This window comes from Wickerhamiella sorbophila (genome assembly GCF_002251995.1).
Source record: "Wickerhamiella sorbophila strain DS02 chromosome Unknown contig2, whole genome shotgun sequence".
In the NCBI taxonomy this organism is placed as follows: domain Eukaryota; kingdom Fungi; phylum Ascomycota; class Dipodascomycetes; order Dipodascales; family Trichomonascaceae; genus Wickerhamiella; species Wickerhamiella sorbophila.
In genome coordinates, this window is record NW_020194005.1 from 890,375 (window position 1) to 912,581 (window position 22,207).

At 46.8% G+C, this 22,207-nt stretch overlaps 11 protein-coding genes across 11 annotated transcripts; 5 read left to right on the plus strand and 6 right to left on the minus strand.

The window, feature by feature from the left end:
- Positions 1 to 382: 382 nt before the first annotated feature.
- B9G98_03795 (cAMP-independent regulatory protein pac2) lies at positions 383 to 1,351 on the plus strand (the record flags this gene model as incomplete). The annotated part of the gene is made up of 1 exon (XM_024810352.1): positions 383 to 1,351. One exon carries the CDS (start codon positions 383 to 385, stop codon positions 1,349 to 1,351), a length of 969 nt encoding a protein of 322 aa, XP_024666120.1.
- A 1,104-nt stretch (positions 1,352 to 2,455) lies between these two features.
- Positions 2,456 to 4,513, plus strand: B9G98_03796 (Pumilio domain-containing protein C6G9.14; the record flags this gene model as incomplete). The annotated part of the gene is made up of 1 exon (XM_024810353.1): positions 2,456 to 4,513. One exon carries the CDS (start codon positions 2,456 to 2,458, stop codon positions 4,511 to 4,513), a length of 2,058 nt encoding a protein of 685 aa, XP_024666121.1.
- Positions 4,514 to 4,625: 112 nt separating this feature from the next.
- On the minus strand, positions 4,626 to 6,095 carry B9G98_03797 (tRNA (guanine(26)-N(2))-dimethyltransferase, mitochondrial; the record flags this gene model as incomplete). Its single annotated transcript, XM_024810354.1, has 1 exon — positions 4,626 to 6,095. The coding sequence occupies one exon, from the start codon at positions 6,093 to 6,095 to the stop codon at positions 4,626 to 4,628; it is 1,470 nt and encodes a 489-aa protein (XP_024666122.1).
- Positions 6,096 to 6,260: 165 nt separating this feature from the next.
- B9G98_03798 (hypothetical protein) lies at positions 6,261 to 6,563 on the plus strand (the record flags this gene model as incomplete). The annotated part of the gene is made up of 1 exon (XM_024810355.1): positions 6,261 to 6,563. One exon carries the CDS (start codon positions 6,261 to 6,263, stop codon positions 6,561 to 6,563), a length of 303 nt encoding a protein of 100 aa, XP_024666123.1.
- A 132-nt stretch (positions 6,564 to 6,695) lies between these two features.
- B9G98_03799 (Alpha-1,2-galactosyltransferase gmh3) lies at positions 6,696 to 8,114 on the minus strand (the record flags this gene model as incomplete). The annotated part of the gene is made up of 1 exon (XM_024810356.1): positions 6,696 to 8,114. The coding sequence occupies one exon, from the start codon at positions 8,112 to 8,114 to the stop codon at positions 6,696 to 6,698; it is 1,419 nt and encodes a 472-aa protein (XP_024666124.1).
- Positions 8,115 to 8,816: 702 nt separating this feature from the next.
- B9G98_03800 (Alpha-1,2-galactosyltransferase gmh3) lies at positions 8,817 to 10,295 on the minus strand (the record flags this gene model as incomplete). The annotated part of the gene is made up of 1 exon (XM_024810357.1): positions 8,817 to 10,295. The coding sequence occupies one exon, from the start codon at positions 10,293 to 10,295 to the stop codon at positions 8,817 to 8,819; it is 1,479 nt and encodes a 492-aa protein (XP_024666125.1).
- Positions 10,296 to 12,242: 1,947 nt separating this feature from the next.
- B9G98_03801 (hypothetical protein) lies at positions 12,243 to 12,650 on the minus strand (the record flags this gene model as incomplete). The annotated part of the gene is made up of 1 exon (XM_024810358.1): positions 12,243 to 12,650. The coding sequence occupies one exon, from the start codon at positions 12,648 to 12,650 to the stop codon at positions 12,243 to 12,245; it is 408 nt and encodes a 135-aa protein (XP_024666126.1).
- Positions 12,651 to 12,967: 317 nt separating this feature from the next.
- On the plus strand, positions 12,968 to 13,441 carry B9G98_03802 (Low molecular weight phosphotyrosine protein phosphatase; the record flags this gene model as incomplete). The annotated part of the gene is made up of 1 exon (XM_024810359.1): positions 12,968 to 13,441. The coding sequence occupies one exon, from the start codon at positions 12,968 to 12,970 to the stop codon at positions 13,439 to 13,441; it is 474 nt and encodes a 157-aa protein (XP_024666127.1).
- Positions 13,442 to 13,459: 18 nt separating this feature from the next.
- B9G98_03803 (General negative regulator of transcription subunit 3) lies at positions 13,460 to 15,238 on the minus strand (the record flags this gene model as incomplete). Its single annotated transcript, XM_024810360.1, has 1 exon — positions 13,460 to 15,238. One exon carries the CDS (start codon positions 15,236 to 15,238, stop codon positions 13,460 to 13,462), a length of 1,779 nt encoding a protein of 592 aa, XP_024666128.1.
- A 323-nt stretch (positions 15,239 to 15,561) lies between these two features.
- B9G98_03804 (L-2-aminoadipate reductase) lies at positions 15,562 to 19,668 on the plus strand (the record flags this gene model as incomplete). The annotated part of the gene is made up of 1 exon (XM_024810361.1): positions 15,562 to 19,668. One exon carries the CDS (start codon positions 15,562 to 15,564, stop codon positions 19,666 to 19,668), a length of 4,107 nt encoding a protein of 1,368 aa, XP_024666129.1.
- Positions 19,669 to 19,687: 19 nt separating this feature from the next.
- On the minus strand, positions 19,688 to 21,571 carry B9G98_03805 (hypothetical protein; the record flags this gene model as incomplete). Its single annotated transcript, XM_024810362.1, has 1 exon — positions 19,688 to 21,571. The coding sequence occupies one exon, from the start codon at positions 21,569 to 21,571 to the stop codon at positions 19,688 to 19,690; it is 1,884 nt and encodes a 627-aa protein (XP_024666130.1).
- Positions 21,572 to 22,207: the final 636 nt, after the last annotated feature.

Here is a 22,207-nt window from a genome sequence, read left to right on the forward strand (position 1 = left end):
CGTGGTGCAGGTTTTCATGCATCATTTCGATTTCGCAGCAGAGTAAGATATAGGACCAGCTATGACGCAATATGTACACTGTAAACGGCGAAATGCCTGGGCCATATTTTGACGATATCCATGTGTAGTAGATGTTATAACGGTATAGTCCATAAATACCAGGTTTTTTTGGTTATATTTCAGGCCTAACCCACCTCCCGATGACCCAAGATAAATTCTGTGGTCTACTTCTGCATGCAGGGGCCACTGCAGTACGTAGCGGGAGGGAGTAAGAATGCATTCACAAACGAGCATGTGCATGCGCCATTTCAAACGCTGACGTCTTCCGCAGCATATATTTACCTAGTATTGTACATGCCCACCCCCCGTTTCCCCGCAGACTATGTATTCCTATTTTGGCTATTGTCAGACGCAACTAGACTGCTTGATTCTCTTTGAGGCAGCAAAGCAAGGGCTGATTCCCAAGCGCAAAGACCGGCTCTCTCTTGCAGAGAGAGACAACATCACTAGCGGAGCAATTTTCATCTGGGACGAACAAGAAACCGGTATCAGAAGATGGACTGACGGTAAATTCTGGTCGACATCCCGTGTACTCTGCCATTTTTTGGTTTATCGTGAGCTCGATAATATCAAAAAGTCTGTAGGCTCTAGTGGCTGCCGAATCAAGCCCTATGGGCTTTGCAAACAAGCCACAAACATTATGAACGATAAGTCCAACAAAATACACCTGATCGGATACTACTCGAAACGCGATGTCCGTATGGGAAGACTGTTGCAACCCTCGATGGATCCCAAGTTCCAGGGTATTGTTGCTGGGGTTAAGCTACAGCTACTAAAGAAGGAGAATCAGGGTGGACAGGACTATGATAAGGAGAAAGTAGGCACGTGCATACCTCAAGGAAGCGCAAACAGTTATGGCTCTTCGTTCATGGCTGCACCATTATCTCCACCCGACGAGTGGCGCGTGCAATCTCCACACGACGAGTGGCGCGTGCAATCTCCACACAAAACCTTAGAGAGCACACCAGCCACGAAATCTGCTGTGCAAGCAGCCACACAGTCTATGGACACCAATACGCAAATACAGGGCTCACAATTTCACGCACCTTACGACCTACTTTCACGACTTACCCCACCCCTCCAAAGCACTGAAGGATCTCCTATTACACAACAGCAAACACAAGAGTTGAGGATACATCCCTCTGTAAATTTGCTGGAGCCCAAACAAATTGAAAGCAGCTGCCCCCCGCACCAGATACTCCCCCAGCCTAAAAGTGACAAAGCCCTTGGTACACTTGCCGAGGACCGAAGGGTACTCCAGCTACTTGATAGAATGCTTGCTTTGAGCTAGTATAGTTAATCGTTCTAGAGCTATTTATGCAGAAACATTTTTAAAGAAACAATAAACAGCACCCGTCACATATTGCCTGCCCACCAGAGACATTGAGGCGCTACTTGTACGAATAAGGTTAACGTGCCTTTCGAATGTATTGAATAGTTGCAAACACAAAGATGACTTTCCTATTGTTGTGCAGCTAAGATTTAGATTTTGAATAAAATTAGGGCAGGGTTACCCGAGTGATTTGCATAATTATAGAGCAGCCTTTTTTAGGTGATAAGAAGGTATTTCTGAATGGCAGAGTACTTTTTGAACAATCTGTTAACGAAATTTTAAGATGACTGAGTTTGCCGCAAGACTTCGTGAGGTCTCGCATCTTTTCTGGGGGTTCTCCACTTAGCAAGTGCATGACATACCTAACCCGCATGACATAAAATTCATATGGGCAGTGTGTCTTGGTTCATAAAAAGATCCAAGGGGAGTCAATCCTTCTTTCAAATGAACTTTAACCACCTACATAAAACCTTTCAGACAACTTGTCACTTCTATCACTAGCACGTACTTGTTTTAGCATTCGAAAATGGGTTACAAACATATTTAGTGTTCCTTTGCCCAAGAATCGGTTAACTTAAGTGGACGCAGTGGCAAGATTACGCTAGCGGCAAGCTGCATGAATGAAGTCCTCTCTGATATCAAAAACTAAGCGGGCGTTGACCTAAGCCAGAGCCATCGGTAGCAACCTCACTTTGCAACGTTGACCTGAAATAAAGCCAGATTCCCAGCTGAACAGCAAATTTTTTTACATATTTGGATTGCTTCATCTCGAGTTGTGTTATTTCCCGAAATTTCAGTCAGGAGTATAAATCGACTCTTGTCAGACCTTTGCAACCTCGCCTAAACTTCAGGGACAGTTTTCAACCGTTGTATTTTCATCTAAACTCCTGAATTCCCTCCTTGGTACGTTTTCTTAACATTAACAGGATAATTCACCCTGTATTTTACCAGAGTTCAGTCATCTTCCACAGATTTTCGGCAATCGAGACTTCTTTGCGGTTCTGCCTGAAACCCCCAATATACTGATTGACAGCCATTCTACCAAACTCTCCCCACGAGCCTATGGAAGAAGCTCGACACCGTCGTAGGCAGTCAATGCCCACTGTATTTCCTACTCCGCTCACCCGGGCGATCAGTGCTGATCAACTCAATAGCACCCCTCCCCAATACCCATCCGGCTACGGTTATTCTGAACCAGTAACTCCGCCATGTTCCGCTTCTCAACATCAAAGTGTACTTTTTCCCAATATCAAATCTCAATTACAGCAGCCCAATTCGGCAATAGCTGGAACTCCGATTTTCCAGTTGCCCGAAGACATGCTGGCCACCGTGCCTACCCCCGCAGGTAGCACATCGGATCATGGCTATGCTGCCCCATACACACACGGTTATAATCGCAGTGCAGTGGTGGCGCCCTACAAGAGCCATACAAGATCGTATTCTTACTCCCCAGACGATGTCGCTACAGCTATGGGCCGAGTCTCCATTGACGGAAATGCATTGTCGTCCCCTTTTAATAACGCATTGTCCTCATCTGCACCATCATACCGACCTCGAGCATTGTCCTCAGGTGTATTTGATTTCCTAGAGACTTATGATAGCTGGAATCGGCCACTACTTCAACAGCCCGCCTCGTCGCAAGCTGCAATGCAGGCACCGATGCAGCCCAGGCCCCCATTGCCCACTCGATCATCCCAAGCATCATTATTATCCGTTTCGTCCGCATCATCGTCGAATGTGGGTAATGGCCACTACCTTGCATCCCCATTCTCCTTGAGCCGTTCTTCGACTCAGATCTTCTCCCAACCTTTGTCGTCCTCGGTTGGACCAATTGGCCAAGAAGCTAATTACAACTTCCCAGCGCCTCCCCAGCCGATGACCTCTGAACTTCATCGTGAGCCGCTTCAAGTGAATACCAGTGTTGGAGCTCCTGAAACTTCGCCCACCACTCCACCGAGAGTAGATGATGCAGACGAATTGGGCGCCCTATCTCGCGAAAATATGAACGGTTTCTTGAAAAGGCGATCGTCCGCAGATTCCATGTCCCGTGGTGGTAAGGCTATGACATCTCCTAGCACCAAGACCAAGTCTCCTATTCGACAGGCAAGTAGCAACTCTACAAACGGAAGTGGAAGCACCGCCGGAAAGCTGCAAGACAAGAAGCAAATTGAATCGCTCTCCCTGTCCGAGATTTATGCGTTGTGCCGGGACCAGCGTGGATGCAGGCTCCTGCAGCGAAGACTTCAAGAGAATAATCCTGCTCTGGTGACCAAGATTTTCGAGGCTACTTACAAGCACATGGTGTCTTTGATGTCTGATCCGTTTGGGAACTATTTCTGCCAGAAGTTAGTTGAATATTGCAGCGAGTCTCAGCTGACGTCAATACTTGAGATCATTGCGCCTAGCATGAAAGCCACCGCCTTAAATCAGCATGGCACAAGGGCTCTGCAACGCACGATTGAGGTTCTCAAGCTGCCCGTTCAAGTCCAGCTAGTAGTCAATGCGCTCGATGGTTCTGTTGTCGAGCTCATCCGCGATCTCAATGGCAACCATGTTATTCAAAAGATTTTGCTTGAGTTCGACGAAAGTGGTTCTCAATTCATATACAATGCCGTGTGCCGAAACATCATAGATGTGGGCAGCCATCGCCATGGATGCTGTGTTCTTCAACGGTGCATCGACTATGCAAGCCCTACAAATCGTCACCTGCTTGTCTCCAACATTGTTGCGAACACTCGCACATTGGTTTGTGACCCGTTCGGAAACTATGTTTGCCAGTACGTTATTGCATTGAATACCCCAGAATACACTAACGCGCTTGGTGAGCAGATGCTGGGGTCGATCGCAGAGCTATCGGTTCAGAAGTTCTCGTCGAATGTAGTGGAGAAGTGTCTCCGCGCGGCGTCACCGGAGCTAGCCGAGAAGTTTGTTCACGAACTCATCCAATCGCGAACATTGCATACTCTTCTTTTGGACTCTTATGGAAACTACGTCATTCAGACAGCTCTTGATTCGTGTGATGGAGAATCTCGGGAAATGCTTGTGGAAACCGTTCAAACAGCACTCAAAAACACCCGCTCACCTTATGGTCGTCGAATCATGTCCAAGCTCAAAGAATGACGTCGTTGTATTATTCTTGATTCTTTCATTTCACTCCTTCCAAGGAGTACATCTTTTATGCTTATGATAACCCTATTTCACATTCGCTCACATATTATTATTATTAAACCCATCATAGCTCAATTTCATTTGACGAAGCCTTCTTTTTATTATTCGGCTTGGACATGGGCCCCCATTCCGGTCGAGGATTCATTGGGAAACGGACAAGTTTGGACTTGCGCAGAGTTTCGATGTGTTCTGCTGAAGCGTTGATTTCGAACGAAATCTCGTGTTGAGGAGGCTGTGACATGATTTTGGCGCCCGGTGCGTCGGGATTTGGCTTACCAGTGCCAGTTTCCTTAGCCCAAGCTTTAACAGTGTCCCACAAGAAGCTGTAGGGTGCATCCGTTTTTATGCAGCCTGCTTTCGCGTGTGTAAGTGAAGCCTTGTAGCCACCGTTATAGATCGCACTCACAAACTTTTGCAGTGGTGGAACAGGCGCGCGAACAATCGAGGACATATTCGATGGTGACACATAGAAGGGAGTCTCGATTTCTTGGTTGACAAGGGTGAGCATGCCTTTAATTCTTGGAGCGGTGGGATAAATATTCTGATCCAAAAGCTCCACCAGCTCTAGCATTTTGGAGACATACTCCTTTGAATGGAGGGGGCCAGTCCATAATGGTCCTGCGATGTGGAGCGGGCTTTCACAGAACTCACAGGTGGTGCCAACCACGGGGCCCTTGGCATATCCGAACTTGAAATTTCCATTCTGTTCTTTCACACTACCCAGGGGCTGTATATGGGTAGTTTTGCAACCAGTGCATGTATAAACAGTGCTTGATTTGCCGATATTTTGCTTGACTGCCACAGGTGATTTCTTGACCTGGATGAAGCAGCGAACATAGTAGTCGATCGATAAGCTCAAAAGAGGCTCAATAGTCTTGCCATAGCGAGCTGCAGTGGTGGCCACAAGGTTCAGTAAAAGCCTCAAAGCTGATTCATGAGTCGCATCGTTCCGCACAGTTGTTCCACCGTACAAACTGAAGCACTTTTCAGGATAAGAATTACCAGCAAGCACAGCTAAATCAGTGCATGTGACGAGCATAATGCCGTTGTTTGTCACGGCCTGTAACGCTGCATCTATAAACGGAGCAGCCGTGCCATATGGATCCAGATCGACGACATGCACTGGGGTCTGTTTGTGAAGCCACATCACGGCATTTGCGTCGCCCTGGTGAGCCTCGACAATGTCCTGAACCTCATTATACTTTGCATTTCTTTTAATAGCTTCCACAGCAGATGGAGACAGATCATTCGCTACGACCTTTTTGATCAATGGAATCTCTTTGGCATAACGACATGACCTCAGTCCTGATGCAGCTAGCCCCTCAATAATGTTGATGAACGGCTCATCGTTACCGGTTTCATCACGCTTACGCTTTTTGGTCTGGCGGTAAATCGACGTCCATGCTTTAATACCCAAGACACTAATATCTCGGTTGAACTGCTGAATAGGGTTGTAAAAAACCTCCTCGGTTTCGGGATACAAAAGGGTCGCTCTGCCCTCAGTAACTTTTCGATACGAACCGTCGTTATCCATTGGAATCCTTTGGAAAAGTCGTCGTAAGCCCGTCCAAGTCCGCTTGAAAATAATTTTTTCAGGGTCACTGACAAAAGAACGGCCTGCCCTCGGTTTGGTCCCACTTTGTAATCAGGGGTCTGACATACGACGTCGAGTGGCAAGCTGATTTCCGAGGGTTCTTGAATGGAGCCTGTTGAAGATCTAGTAGCTGCGCTGAGTGTTGACCCTGCTGTCAAAGAGACGCTGGAGGATGTGGTTTCAATAGGGACTGCTGATGTTTACTCTAGCGGAGCTGAGGATGACTATTTGAGCGATGCTCAAAAGCATTGGGATGAGAACATTCGTCAATTAGAAAATGCAGTGTTTTTTATTCTGTGTCCGGTCATTGGACGCGTGCTGGGGCGAAGATTTGCCCAGAATTTGTGGTTTGCATACTGTGATTACCGGTGGAAGGCCAAGGGCCAAGCCTTGGTTGAGATGCCATAGCAAGTATAGGAAAAATGCAGTAAACCTAGCTAGTTACAAGCAGAACAGTCACTAACTGGGTTTCTGTTTATTATATTAATAACATTAGACAGGGGGTGGAACGTTTGATGTGTTCAGACGTTATGCATATGGTCACCAGTCGGGCATTTCATAGTCGGGTTCAGCCCTTTCACCGTTGCCCAAAATGCGGGTTTTGTAGACCTTGTCCCAAATAACGTGGTAATCGTCGTAGCTGGAGCGGCCGGCGAAGTGGACAACCAGGTCACCCCATTCTGCTTTTCTGGAGGGAAAGTCGTCGTCGGGGCCATAGCTATTCAAAACAGCTTGGGGAACAATTGCAGTCGTGTCCCTAAACATTTTGTGGCGTAAGTAGAGTTTCACGAAAGCATCCTGCTCTTTCAGGCCGAACTTGTTCTCATGGTCTTCGTTATAGATGTATTCAGGATCACCCCAAAACTCTAGCATTGCTCTAGTAGCCGGGGTATTCTTGACAAAAAAGGAACCGGCATTAATACTCTGCAAATCAGGCGAAAAAATAAACGAGGTCTGCTCGGTATCAAACTCGCCTTTCTTAGGCGTGCGCGATCCCATGTAATGGCGTTGATCGATATCGGTCATGTCGAGGTCATACATGAAGCGGCGATCGATTGCCACAGGGTTAAGGATGTGGTCTTCTAGCTTTATCGAGCCATTCCAAATAATAGCATCCATGTCTAGCCACCACACCCACTTCGTCTCTGGGTATTTGAACAATACCTCTTGAATAGCAGGCAACTTAAGCCAACAAGGGTGAGCCACATGCGATCTCGCGGCGTCGTACTTTGTAAAGTTGATAAATACATGGCGATACCCATGTGCTTTCGCGTACTCATCACGGTTTTTTAGACCCTCCTCGTGCAAACGCCATCTCCAGCCACTTTTATCGGAGAAGTCAGATGCGGATAAGATTACAACTTCCTCCGGTTTAGGGCTCAAATGTTTCTTGGACTCAGGGATTGTGAATTTGTCTTTCCGGATGCGGGTGTTGCCGTCGGCCAATTGCTGGGTGGCCGTGTCACGAAGCCCACTCTCCTGCGCCGCCTGCGCTTTGACCATGGAGTTGTACTTTTCTTCTCTTTCAGTACGTTCACGTTCCTTGCATTCTTGGACAACCTCTTTGCTTCTAAGCGTGATGAGGGCGTCCAGATCTGCTAAGAACTCACTTCCTAAGTGGGCAAACTGTTTTGTGATTCGTTCAATCCAGCTAGACTGACTCTGAACAAAGAGAGCCCACGATCTGGAACAAGCTTGTGGGAAGTCAAGAAACTTCTCTGCAGCGTAAACGTCGCGTACTTTGGATACTACGGTCTCATTCCATGTATCAGCGAACAGCTTGTATGCGTCAGAATATTTGTCGGAGCCTGGCATTACAAAGTCCTTCAGTTCATGCTCTGAATCTCCATTCGCAATTTCCACGTTCCCAGCTTCTTTGTCGATTTGCTCAAGAGGCGCTGAGAAATGTGGTGCGCCATCGCGGTGAGAAACGTCCATTTTCTCGTGGGACGCCAACATTCCCAGGCTAAAAAAAGTTACTGCCGTAACCGCAGATACGCAAAACAGTAAAAGTTTATGTGCCATTGCTCTTTACCCAGTGGTGTAGCGGAAAAAAAGGTGTTCGCCTGGATTTGTAAAATTGTGCTGCCTCAGCTGCGTCATCACTGCATGGGACTTTGGTAGGTATGTACATGAGGCACTAATTTGAGTTTTCAAACCATCGGTGGCCGAGACCCTATGAAATGCAAAAAATTGCCGCTGGAAACGCTATCAGAGACTAATGGCACACTAATAGCTCCATAATTAGGTCCATTTAAGTTTCGTTCAAACATGTGCAATGCTTGATACATCACTCTGCACATGTCGATCTGCTCCCAAAATCGAGAACCACTACTTTATGAATATAGCAGGTATGTTGATTTCGCATATGGGGGATATAGAGGTTGTCTTCATGCGACGATGAAGCACGGACATTGTTTTTCTATATTTGGGTCAAAACGTAGGGCGTGCATGGAGGATATGCACTCGAGATCTGCACCTAACAAAAGCAGAGAAGAGGGCCAATCAATGATGCATCTGATATTAAGATTCCATCATGGAGTGAGAAAAATTCAGTAATAAACATATATGTACTATTATATTCTGCAGCTGGGTACAGATTGGCACTAGTGAACGTTTGGCATTAAGTGGCGCTAGTACGCAGGTGGTTTGTGGATAGTACTAGGCTTCAGGCTCACTATCCTCAGCTGGGCTGGGGAGTGTAACTTCAGGGTGCTCGCCATTGGGGAGAACTCGCTTATCCCAAGCTTCTTTCCACATCCTTAGATAGGTTTCTCTTTGATTTGAGAACCCTGCAAAATGGAAAACAAAATCCCCATGCTCACCTCTTTGTAGCTCTCTACCATTGTGCTCATCGTAAGAGTTCATAGTTGATTGAACGTAAACACCAGTTCTGTCGCGAACGTTCTTGTGCCGGTGGTAGAGGTTAATAAATGCATCCTGTTCCCGTCGCTCATACTTTCGCCCTCCTTTTTCATTATAAATGAACTCTGGGTCTCCCCACATGTCGAGTGTCAATTTGTTGGCGGGGGTATTTTTGAGGAAAAAAGAGCCTGCGTTTAAAGTCAAATAGTCGTGGGTGAAAATAAATTCTATCTCGTCCGGATCAACATCGGATGCAAGCGGGGTCAGACCACCATCACTGAATATGTCACCAACAGCGCAGACGTTGGTATCAGATACTAAGCGATGCTTCATGGTGTAAGGATGCAGTAAGTGTTCTTCAATTTTGAGCTGGCCGTTCATGATAATCGCATCCATATCTAGCCACCATAGCCACTTGACTTCCGGGTGCTTGTGAAGTGTTTCTTGAATGGCCGGAAGCTTCAGCCAGCACGGGTGCTCATACTCAGCAGCACTATACCGGCTGAGATTAAGGAATTCATGCTGATAACCGTGATAAGCTGCATACGAGTTACGATTCTCGAGAGCTTGATACACAAGCTCAGCTTCTTCTGGGTCACGGAGGTCCGCATTCGAAGCTGAGAATATCATAATTTCATGAGGTTTAGGTCCCAGGTGCTTTTGGTCTTCTGGAATCTTGATTTCTAGCTTCCGCGACTCACGATTTAGCTCAATATAACGATCAATTGCCTTTGCATGGAAACTCTCATCATTTTTACGGCGTTTTGAGTGGGACATCTCCATCCGTGCGTATGCTGGATCCGGATCTTCGGGTGTATACTTTGCACGAATAGCCTTAATCACAGCCCCAATAGAATCCATCATTATGACCCTAATCTGCTCGAACTGCTCTTTGCTCTGAGCTTTAGACGTGTGAAGTGCTTTCCGCAACATTCTCCTACACTTTTTTGTCTTTGCCATTCCAGTGGCATTGGAGAATGGTTGAACCACGACGCTTTCATGGGCCTTGGATGCCGCTCCCAGAGTCCGTCCGACAAGGCTTTGGGCAATTATCTGCTCAATGTGTGTGAGGTTGAGTTCGTTCACGAACTGCTCAGGCGTTATGACGGTGGACTTGATTTCCTCTAAGGCGGGTGCCAGTCCCGCAGCTCTCATTTTCGTTTCCTGAACAAAAGAGACAACATCGTACTGGCCACTGAGCAAACCGAAACTAAAAAATATGCTCGCGGTCGCCAGAAAAGCTCCAATGTACGCTATTGAGCTTCTCACTGTCATAAAGCTAAACTTACGTCAGTGTCTGTCTGGCGGCATGAGGCTCCCTATTGATGCATCGCCCAGCAGATTGAATAAATCCCCATAGAAGGCGCTAAAAACTAGTATAGCAGAAAAGCCACTGAGAAGGGTTCTGTTTGTATAAATGAAGATATATATAGGTTATGAGCTGAATACTGTGCTCGTCTTTGGTTGTTTTTCGGGTGATCGGAAGTCAAAAGCGTTGATGCCGTTCTGTAAACCTGCATCAAGGACTGCTGCGAGATTGCCACTTGCTGCACCCACTCAAATTAGAACCCTGCTTTAACGGCTGAAATAAATTTGGCTGGAAACCACATATCTAACGATTTGATTGTCGAATAGCTCGAATCGGCTGATAAGTTTCAGATCGACCTGTTTGCAAATCGCTCTTGACGCCTCGTTGAAGATTCTGCTGCAAGGTGCTGCACAAAAATAAAGAGCGTTGAGAAATGGGGAGCGATATTAAATGGGAACTTTAGAATAGACATTGTTTTGTTCTCTGTACTGTTGTTTCATTTTCTGTACTGGATAATTAAGTTTCAGATGAGTCGTAACCGACGACGATAGGTTGGTGTCAGGTCCTCATGAAGCTGTTTTAGTATGGGCTTTCTATCCGTACCAGCTCACTTTGGGAGATGAGAGAGCAGTAAGCCAAAAATAAGAGTTTCACGTAGGGTCTTTTGGTATGGCACACCAACTAGAGTGAGAACGTTCCCCCTGCATACGTGAAACTATGTGTACATATCTGACTAAGGTGTAGGTTTTTAGACTAGCGCCTTGCAGATCGGCAGCTGCCTGATTAACATCGGACGAAGGAGTCGATTGAACTCCCATAAACAGGTTGTTGTAATCAATGAAAACTAATTAATACATTCAGTGGAGATGGAGAGGGGAATAAGACACTTAGTACCTTCATTGGAGATGGAGTAATTAGTAGTGTAATAAACCTTGCGCATTTTTAGGTCAAGTTCTATTCTCCATCAACAAATTGTAGCAGCGTTTGGATAAAAAATCTTTCCAGAACGAATTTAACGCATCTAAGACATCATAAAGGTGATCTAAACACACATACTTAGCCATTTTGTGAATTTGATACCTCAAACCTTGTTGGGGTAACTTGGATCAATGACACCAGTGCCAACGGAGAACCTGGATTGATGCAGAGAATATACAACCTCCTTTGATCAATATATTAATTGTTCGATATTAGGATCAAAAATAATAGCTTCTAAATGTGAAGTGAAGTCACACACTACTGTTCTGCAGCGATTTTAACTCTGGAGCGAGGTTTGGGAGGCAACAGGGAATTCCCCGATTGCGAGAAAGGGTTGAAACCTTGAACTTCAGCTTGAGTATAGGCTGGATGATACAGTTAACTCCTTAAAGCAGCGATACTATTGAAGTTCGCGTAGCATATCTTAACAGCAAACACCTCCCATGTATGCATACACAAACATAATATCGCACTATACTTTAATTATAGTAACTTTGGACTTGCCTTTCTTTGAGGCAATTTCAGTGCTATACTAGGCTAAATCGTCCATCCTCACAGAGCTGCAACCTATGTTGCAGAACTGGACAACAGACTCCTCACATCGCAGTTGATGCTGGGTGGTATCGACATACTACCTAAAAACATCTTGTATCTGACTTGAAAACCCAGCAGCATGGCAATCCATCCTGATGCTTTCCTTGATGAATCGCGCTTTAGCTATACGATCAATTGAACGTGTAGAATTCGATATAGCACTACCGAGTCTGGAAGCTTACCAAGAGCTCACCCCGAAAATACACGCCAGAGACCTGTACCTCCGGAATTGATCGAAAAGTAGAAAACGAGACATGTTCTGTGAACAATTGTTACGAGAAGTGAGAACAGGAGCTGATGGCTCAGATTTGCTATATAGCGGCGTCCGCTTGAGTTGAAAACTAAGCGCCATCTTTGTCGCTGCCATGATAGATCGCGCAGAGCTTATTTCCGTCTGGATCACGCACATAGGCAAGGTACATTGGCCCAAGGCTACCTTCACGGAGGCCCGGGGGGTTTTCGATGGACTTGCCACCATGTGCAAGCGCCGTGTCATGGAACACACGAACCTGCTCAGGTGACTTGCAGCTGAAGGCGACAGTGCAGCCATTTCCAGGAGTAGCCTTCTCGCCGTTAATTGGCTCGGTGACAGAAAAGGTGGAGCCATCATGACGATAGAAAAACCGGGTATGACCAGAACTTGCTTTGTTGACCAGCGGTTCACCGACTCCAAGAGTTCCAAGCACAGCATCATAGAAACGCTGAGAGCGCTCGATATCATTCGAGCCAACCATTACGTGGGACAACATTGTTCTTTTCTTTCAGACTTTAAACACTTATAATTGACGCCAACTCACGTCTAGAGATGTTCTTTCTAACTCAACGTACGTAATGTCAGACCTTTTATAGTTGCTATCGGGATGACTTGTAAAAGTAAGATGCTCGAAATATAAGGGCTGCAGTCATTGGATAAAGACGCATTATCGACGTAGGAAAATATGAATACAATTGAGTCTCCAAAAGCTCTGGTTTTATACATTTATCCACCAGGCTTACATCCCTTCGAGCGGGGTTTTCTGCACACTTATGCGAAGCCGTTCCGGTCTGCCCTCGAATTACATCAGCAATGGTCACTGTAGCGTTTGTGTGCCTAGGCAATATCTGTCGGTCTCCGATGGCGGAGGCTGTGTTCGCCGAGCATGTTAGAAGAGAGGGCCTGGAAGATGTGATCAAAGTGGATTCTTTCGGTACGAGTGCCTTCCATGTGGGTAACAAGCCTGATAAGCGTACAATTAGCACCTGCGATAAGAACGGAACTCCTATTCAACATCGAGCTCAACAAATCTACCCGCATCATTTCACAAAATTCGACTATATTTTGGGAATGGACCGAGAAAACCTCGGCAACCTGAAGTGTATGGCTCCGAAAAACAGTACGGCAACTATCGACCTCTTTGGCTCGTACCGCACTTCTAACGACTTGAATAGAATTATTGACGACCCCTATTATGGTGGTCAGAATGGATTCGATATTACCTACGACCAGGTTACCGATTTCAGCAAAGGGCTATTGGAGGACATTCGCAAAAATCATTTGTAGGTTTAGAAGTCAGATAGACTAGACTACTTCATCCTCTAAGTACTCATACTCGAACTTGAAGTTCGACTTGCGTCTCTGAAGCCAAGAGCCCTCAAAGTCGAAGAAGCGGTAAGTTCCTTGCTCGAATTTGGAATTGATAGTCTCCGGCTCCTCATGGCGTTGGAACCAAGTCAAGAACTTTTTGTGGAAACGCCAACTGCGTGCCTTCAATTCTTTAGCGGCAAGGTATTGTTGGTAGGTTCCCTGGCGGTAATAGAATATATAAAACAGAGTGTCAACGTCCATCTTCGTGAAAATAGCCGGGTTTCCTAGTGTGGGGAGAACCTCCGAGGGATAGTACTCCGGCGTAGGATATGGTGATTCCGGGTGATAATAATCTGGTCTGTCTGCCATGGTGGAGTCGGGGAAGTTCATATATGAAGCCTCCACGAGTCTGGAAATCGACGACAGAGAAGGAGCTTGGCAAACCCGTTGGGTTGCTGCGTCGAACGCACCTGAAAGATCCTCAAGTCCCGCAGGAAGATTAACAGCAAATGCATCAGCAGGTTTGGACGTACTTGGGGACGCACTGGGAAGCGATGGTAAACTGGAGACTGCGACACCGCCCACCGGTGTAGGAGCCACTTGAGGTACAGGGCTTGGCGTGCTCGACTGACCAAGCGATGGCGCCGGTGAAGCCTCACGAAGTCCTGGCGGTTTAGAGGGCGCTGAAATCGTCGATCCGGCACTAGTGCCAGCCACCGGGGCTGCGACTTTCACACCAGGTGGAGGAAGAGGAGAGAGTCCCTGAGCCAGCTTCGCATCAACTGCTGGGCTCATCATGCGCTTAATGGGTGTTCCTGAGCTTTGGGGGGCGACAGGAGGTGCGGCAACGTTCACTCCTGATGCTACACGAGCCACAGGGGCTGGCATAGGCATCGTACCAGACGATGCCGGGGGCTGTACCAATGATCCGGCAGAGGATACAGTACTGACAGTTTTATCTTTCTCCTCTTTTTCACGTTCCTTTGCTGCTTGGGCTTCTTTAGAGAGATCCTGTGCCAAATCTTCAAGCGTGTAAGTGTCGTCACGAACAATGGTCTCAACCAGCTCTTCGTCCTCTTCATCTTCGATGAGATTAAGGTCGTCGTACATTTGATCATCTTCCGCAAAATCGGCATCTTGATTTGACTCCACATAGTACATAATGTCATCTTCCAGAGCCATTGCTGATTCGGGTGCCAAAGTGTCGTTTTCGATCATTCGGACAATAATATCAATCTTGGCATTATGCCATTTGTGTCTTTCAACGGTGTAGTCAATTTCGGAAATACGCTCTTGCTTCGCATTATCTTTTTTACCACGCTTCATAGACCCCTGTAAACTCTCCTCTTCCGATTCAAGTTGCTCGATTTGCTCCTCGAGCTGAGACTGGACTCCCTCAAAGAAATCAACCGCATCTCGTTTGGCTTGCTCATGAGGATCTAATGGCTCTTCGTCACCTTCCAGGGTGTAAGTTTTAGTCTTGACTTCGCGTTCGACGACCTTGAACCGCTCCATCTCCGTTTCAATCAACTTGCGCTGTTCAATGAGCTGCTTTTTGTCACGGACATCATTGCTTCCAATCCAGGTTTTGATTTGGTCACGGAACTTTTGCAGCTTCTTCACTTCCCGCTTCAGATCTTGCTCAAGCTTCTCCTTTTGGTTGTGTGTGCTTGCCATTTGAAGCTTGTCATAGATATTGTCAAACACTACAACTCCTTCGGCCACACGCTTAAACACGCGCTCCATTTCTTGCTGGAGCTTGCGTGCCGACATCTTTAGCGTAAGTGGCTTTGTGTTCAGACGGACCTTAAAAGTGCAATTGTGTTGATAGAACGATGTCTTCAAGGCCGCTGACAAATACTAGACCCTTTTCGGGCTAACGCTGGAGGCTGCTAGCCTGTTGTAGGATTTCTCAAGTAGCTAGGAATAAATGATCTCTACTATAGCGTCAGAACTGTAGCAAATGGATAATATTGGGATCTCTACATATTTTCACAGTTAGCGGAATATTTCAACAAATCGCTTATTTCGCCTCGATGACTGATTCTTAGTATCCCATCCCCACAACCTCCGAACTATTTAGCTGCTCAATTAAAATGAGTTCTGCTGTAGATAACTGGGCCAAGAGACTGGAAAGCAGCTTGCTGAATGTCATCCCGTCCGACTTCACACTAACAACAGAGGGCAAGGTTGTTTCGTCGAGTTTTGTCACCGATATTCCTAGTTCAGTCAAGCAGGCACTGTCTTCTTTGGCCAAGGCAGCTGGTGCTTCGGAGTTCGATGTTTTTACCGCCTTGTTCTTGTCTCTGGTATACCGCTATACTGGCGACGAGGACGTTGTTGTGGGCTCACAGATCGAAGACGGCACACACATGATCTTGCGTGCGCCAGTCACTGGTACTACCACTTTTGCTGATCTGATCAAGGCTGTCACCGAGAGCAGGGAATTCGCAACCACGCACGTGGCGAACCACTCGGAGATTCAAGATAAGACTGGTGAGCTTTTCAGAACATTGGTGTTGCCTCGCAGTTCCAATGGTTATCCTGTGCTGAAGGATCTTGCCCTTATCGTTGATGCAAACAAGCTCGAGCTTAGTTTCAATTCTCTTTTGTACAAGGAACAGAGGATCAACTTTGTTGCCCAACAGATCTTCCAACTGGTTGTCAAAGTGGCTTCTAATCCTTCAGAGCCGTTGGCTAAGATTTCGCTTATCACGCCTGAACAAGCTGGTATTATTCCAGACCCTACTGCTAACCTTGATTGGTGCAATTACAGAGGTGCAATTCAGGATATTTTTGCTAGAAATGCTGCCAAACACCCCAGCCGTCTTTGCGTAACGGAAACTGCCAACAAACTTGAGCCTGAATCCAAGACCCGCACGTTCACCTACCAACAGATCGACGAGGCCTCCAATGTGGTTGCCCACAGCTTGATTGCAAGTGGAATCGTTGTGGATGACGTTGTTATGATTTATGCTTATCGTGGCGTAGATCTTGTTATCACCATCATGGGTGTCTTAAAGGCCGGTGCCACTTTCTCGGTTATCGACCCTGCATACCCTCCGGCCCGCCAAAACGTTTATCTCAGTGTTGCCAAACCTAAAGGATTGATTGTTTTGAAAAAGGCAGGTATTTTGGCGCCTCTGGTGAAGGAGTATATCGCCGATAAGTTGCAGCTCAAGACTCAGATCACAGGTCTCGAGCTTCAGGACGATGGATCTGTCGACAGTGATGGCGATGCTTTGAAGTCTTTTGAGCTTAGTAGGACCAAGCAAACAGGAGTCGTAGTTGGCCCAGACTGTCACCCGACTCTTAGCTTCACATCAGGATCTGAAGGAGTTCCTAAGGGTGTTCGTGGCCGTCACTTTTCCTTGGCATACTATTTCCCCTGGATGTCAGAAACTTTCCATCTCAGCGAGAATGATAAATTCACAATGCTTTCTGGTATCGCTCACGATCCTATTCAACGTGATATTTTCACACCACTTTTCTTAGGTGCTCAGCTTCTCGTACCTTGTGCTGACGATATTGGTACTCCTGGTCGACTGGCTGAATGGATGGCCGAAAACGGTGCTTCTGTCACTCACTTGACCCCTGCTATGGGTCAGTTGCTGTCTGCTCAGGCGACTGCCGCAATCCCCTCTCTTCACCATGCCTTTTTTGTCGGTGATATTTTGACCAAGCGTGACTGCATCAAGCTTCAGGCTTTGGCTCACAACGTCAACATCATCAATATGTACGGTACAACTGAAACTCAGCGTGCTGTTTCGTACTTTGAGGTGCCTAGCGTCGCCAAAAACGGTGTCTTTTTGCAAACTCAAAAGGATGTTATTCCCGCCGGTAAAGGTATGCTGAATGTTGAGATGTTGGTCGTGAACCGAAATGACCGCACTCAAATCTGTGGCGTTGGCGAAGTGGGTGAAATTTATGTTCGTGCAGGTGGTTTGTCTGATGGATATCTTGAGTTGCCCGACATGACCGCCCAGAAGTTCTTGAACTCGTGGTTCGTGGAAGAAGGCCATTGGGAAGATACTGTCCCCAGCGATGCTCCTTGGAAAAAATACTGGAAGGGCCCACGTGATCGCCTCTACCGCACTGGCGATTTAGGTCGCTACTTGCCGGATGGTAACACAGAGTGCTCTGGTCGTGCTGATGACCAGGTCAAAATTCGCGGTTTCCGTATCGAGCTGGGTGAGATCAACACCCACCTTTCTCGCCACCCAGCTGTTCGTGAAAACGTCACCTTGGTCCGCCGTGATAAAGACGAGGAACCAATTTTAGTCGCATATATCGTCCCTGAGACCGACAAAGATGATATGCTGAGTGCTCATGAGAGTCTTGATGAAGAGGATGGTGCTGATCACGTTGTAAAGGGGCTGGTGCAGTACCGTCGCCTGATCAAAGACATCCGCAATTATTTGAAGACAAAGTTGCCATCCTATGCTATTCCTAGTATGATTGTGCCACTTTCTCAAATGCCTTTGAACCCTAATGGCAAGATTGACAAGCCACGCCTACCATTCCCCGATACTGCACAGTTGGATCTTGTTTCTCGACATGTCAAGCCTACTGCCGCAGAAACTGACGCCCTCACTGCCACGGAGGTACAGGTGCGTGATTTGTGGGTCAGCATTTTGCCTCGGAAACCTCCCCAAGTTGAGCCAACTGACAGTTTCTTCGATTTGGGCGGTCACTCAATTCTGGCTACAAAGATGATTTTCGAGGCTCGTAGTAAGCTCGGCGTACCAGAATTACCACTCGGTGCAATCTTTGCTCACCCTACTGTGGCTGAGTTTGCCAAAGCGGTTGACAGTCTGCGGTCTTCGACAGTCTTGACTGAAACTCCTGGCTCTGTTGCTAAAAGAGGTAAGAAAGAAGTGTCGTATGGTGATGATGCGGACCAGCTCGCGTCAAAGTTGCCCGACTATGTTACACCGACGCTCCCCTTGTCGCCTCATCAGAAACTTACTGTGTTCCTTACTGGTGCCACTGGATTCCTTGGATCATTCATCATTCGCGATCTTCTAGAGCGCTCACAAAACGTCCACATTGTTGCTCATGTCCGAGCAAAGGATGCTAAGTCTGGCCTAGCCCGTATCAAAAACACTGGACTTGCCTACAATGTTTGGAAAGATGAGTACGCATCCAAGATTGAGGTTGTTATTGGCAATCTGGAGCACGAGCACTTTGACCTTCCCGACGATCAGTGGGCTTCTCTGTGCAATCGCATTGACGTTATCATCCATAATGGTGCACTCGTCCACTGGGTTTACCCTTATAGCACTTTGCGGGGGCCCAATGTCGTTGGCACTATCAACGTGATGAGTCTATGTGCAAGTGGCCGTCCCAAATACTTTTCGTTTGTCTCCTCCACCTCAGCTGTTGATACCGATTACTATGTTGAGCTCAGTGATCGTCTTGTGGAGCAGGGTCTCCCCGGTATTCCTGAATCCGATAACCTTGAGGGCTCCCGTAACGGACTTGGTTCTGGCTATGGCCAATCTAAGTGGGCAGCGGAACATATTATCCGTGTTGCTGGTTCAAAGCATGGTTTGCGTGGTACTATTATTCGCCCTGGTTATATTCTTGGAGATAGCACTACCGGTGTTTCCAATACCGATGATTTCCTTCTCCGCATGGTCAAGGGATCTCAACAGCTGGGACAATACCCCAATATTGCAAACTCTGTAAACATGGTTCCGGTGGATCATGTCGCTCGTCTTACCGTTGCTGCCGCTCTTCATCCTCCTGAGGCCTCTGGTGTTTCTGTGGTGCACGTAACTTCACATCCCCGAATCCAGTTTACTGAGTTCTTAGGTTGCCTTGCAAACTACGGTTATGATGTTTTACCGGCTGAGTACCTCCCATGGCGCGTTGCACTCGAAAAGTATGTTGTTGAGCACGGAGATAGCGCACTCTTCCCGTTGCTTCACTTCGTATTAGATGACTTGCCCCAAAGTACAAAGGCACCTCACCTTGATGATTCGAATGCCGTCAAGTGCTTGAAGAGTGACTTTGAATGGACTGGCGTTGATAAATCAGAAGGCGCTGGTATTGACGAGAAGCAGCTTGGTGTCTATTTCTCATTCCTCGTCGCATGTGGCTTTATGGAGCCTCCTTCCAAGTCGGGGCGTCTGCCTGAGCCCCAAATCACTAAGGAGGCCCTTGCTAACTTCGCCAATGCTGGCGGTAGATCACTTTAGTTTCAGTATTTAGAAGATCCTAAATAAAATAATTAGGCCTATGCACATTTCTGGCTGGCAAAGGGGGAGCCGGTGGCGGCCTGGGAACAGGAGGTGATTCTGGCGCGCTCTTGGGCTCCGCGACAACGATCTTGTAGACTCGGTTAGCAGACGAAAATATCCCACTTGCCTTTTGGGTTATTTTGGCAGCATAGTATGTGTATACTAATGCTGCTGTTGTCCACAGTATCCATATGCCAATCATCACACCAAATGTTGTCCACAGCACATCGCAAATTTTGGACAGCGCTTGAGCCTGTTTCGGTATTATAGCTTGGCCGTTAGACAAATCATACAAGTTCGTCATAAGTTGTTTTGTAGTCACTTTGGGTATAGTTATGGTAGGAGCAGCCACGCGCTGCATATTTTGAACAAACGGCGTGTCAAGTTGGATATCGATAGAGTTTCCAGAAAGGTATCCACTAAAAGACTTACTGAGGTCATCGTGTGCACTCTTCAAAAGAGTGTTGAGTTCACTGAAAAGATCCATAAGAATCTTCTTTGGTGGGTTGTTGACCTCGGATTCTTGGGTTGAAATCTGATCGTTTAAAGATGAAGCCATCGTAGTGTAATCAAGATAAAAAGCCTTTCCTAGGAGGTCTGACTTGTTGTTGGAGTTCTTGAGTCGATCGTTCATGACTTCCGTAGGGATCGCGAGAAGGATTATCCAAAATGATACGAACAGCCAGGTGCTCATCGAGGATGTTGACAGGTAGCTCACTGCCCATTGTGTGTAAATCTGATACATTCGTTTTTTTAATAGCTTCACGCACATCTCCTTCATTTTAGTTGTGATGAAGTGGTTACTGTCATAAAAGTAAACCATTGGATCGAAAACAGCATCCTTTGAATACCCTGTGACACTTTCTTTCAAAGCCTTGGTATTCATAGTCATATTGCGCCAATTCGAATATCTGATGCAACACGAAATCAGGAAAGTAATAAATGCCATCAAACAGTACGCTGCGATTGAACCGTTTTTCGCTCGTGAACAGGCAACTCGGATATCATCAAATTGCTCAAGAATCGCGTCACACTGCGTCATGTTACTTTGTGTGAAATTCATCTTGGTCAAGCTCAAAGGTGTTAGCATTACCTGGTTGAGCTGTGCTGTTGCTTTTTCGACTGCTTGATTTACCGCTTTAGTTAGAGCATCAGTGGTATTATCGGAGATGGACGTAAAGTTGATTGTATTCGGCTGAATGTCATCAAAATGGGGGAGAGATATATTAAACACATTTTCAACGTCTTCTTGGTTCAGTGAAAAGATACCCGAAGTTTGTAGCGCAGCACCTACTTGCGTGAATGCTTTCAAAAGAACGGAGGACATATTTTGCGCTTTCGCGAGCCGTGGACCGAGCCAATCTTGGGCACTTGTTTCCTCCTTGTTTATTCCGAACTTTATCGACTGAGGCACACTCCGGGCTAAATCGGAAAATGAGTTGAGGTCTTGTGTATAGTGTCTTAAGGAAGACTCACCGAGATTGGAGAAGATTGTCGCGTAGGAGCCTAGCCCAAGTCGAGCCAATGCAGTGGTTGAGGAGTTCATAGTGTCCAAGATCGATGAAAAGTCTGACTGCAAATTGTGTTTCGAAGGCTCGGCAAGCTGCTGGCACAGGTGGGTGCCAGAGGTAGAAAGCATTTGCAACTCTGATTGAGCTACCAGGTACGAGATATGCACAAAGACCGCCAACAGAGCAAATCCTAATGTGAGAGGGTTCAATAAAGCCTGGGTCAATTGTGCCCGTAAACATATATAGGGAGTTGGTTCATTGATTCGGTTGATGGTCCATAGTCGACCACCTTGGTTCTGCTTAGGAGCAGCAAATTGATACTGTGGCGCTAATTTGGCAGAAGACGGCATAGTGTAGTTACAATCTACATCACATTATATATGGATACATGGAATAGCGCACGGTGGTTCCCTGAGCGTTGTAGAACTTGCATGACTGTGCTGCAGATGTGGATAGAATGATGTGGGCCCAAACCACCGACATGAAAGCGAACGGCCAGGTGGGTGTAAAATAAAGAATCGACACATAAATTAGGATCTCGAAAAGATAGTGGGGTGATGCAACATCTTTTATAAAGAATTGAGGCAGACGATACCGTTTGGTGGATGCGATTGTCCGGTGGCATAAATGCTGGCCTATGCTTGCCAGCACGAACCCCACCAGACCCACCAGTTTAGGGAAAAGCAGCGATGTTTCATGATCTGCCGGACCACCAGCCAAAGCTTCGCACATGTAAAACCCATGACCAACAAGATAGTGTGCCAAATGCATACGGGCGGTGCTGGGGGGGAAAAGCCACCAGTTTTCGGCTAAACGCCTAGCTGACTGCACCAGCAGCAGGGCTCGCCGCCAGGACCACCCATATGAAAGTACTTCAAACATACAGCAGACAATGCTTGTAGCATAAAAGTGCCAAAAGGCGGTCCTCGGAACAGTTAAATTAAATAGAAACGCAAAGGGGCCTCGTGTAGACCTGTACGATTTGC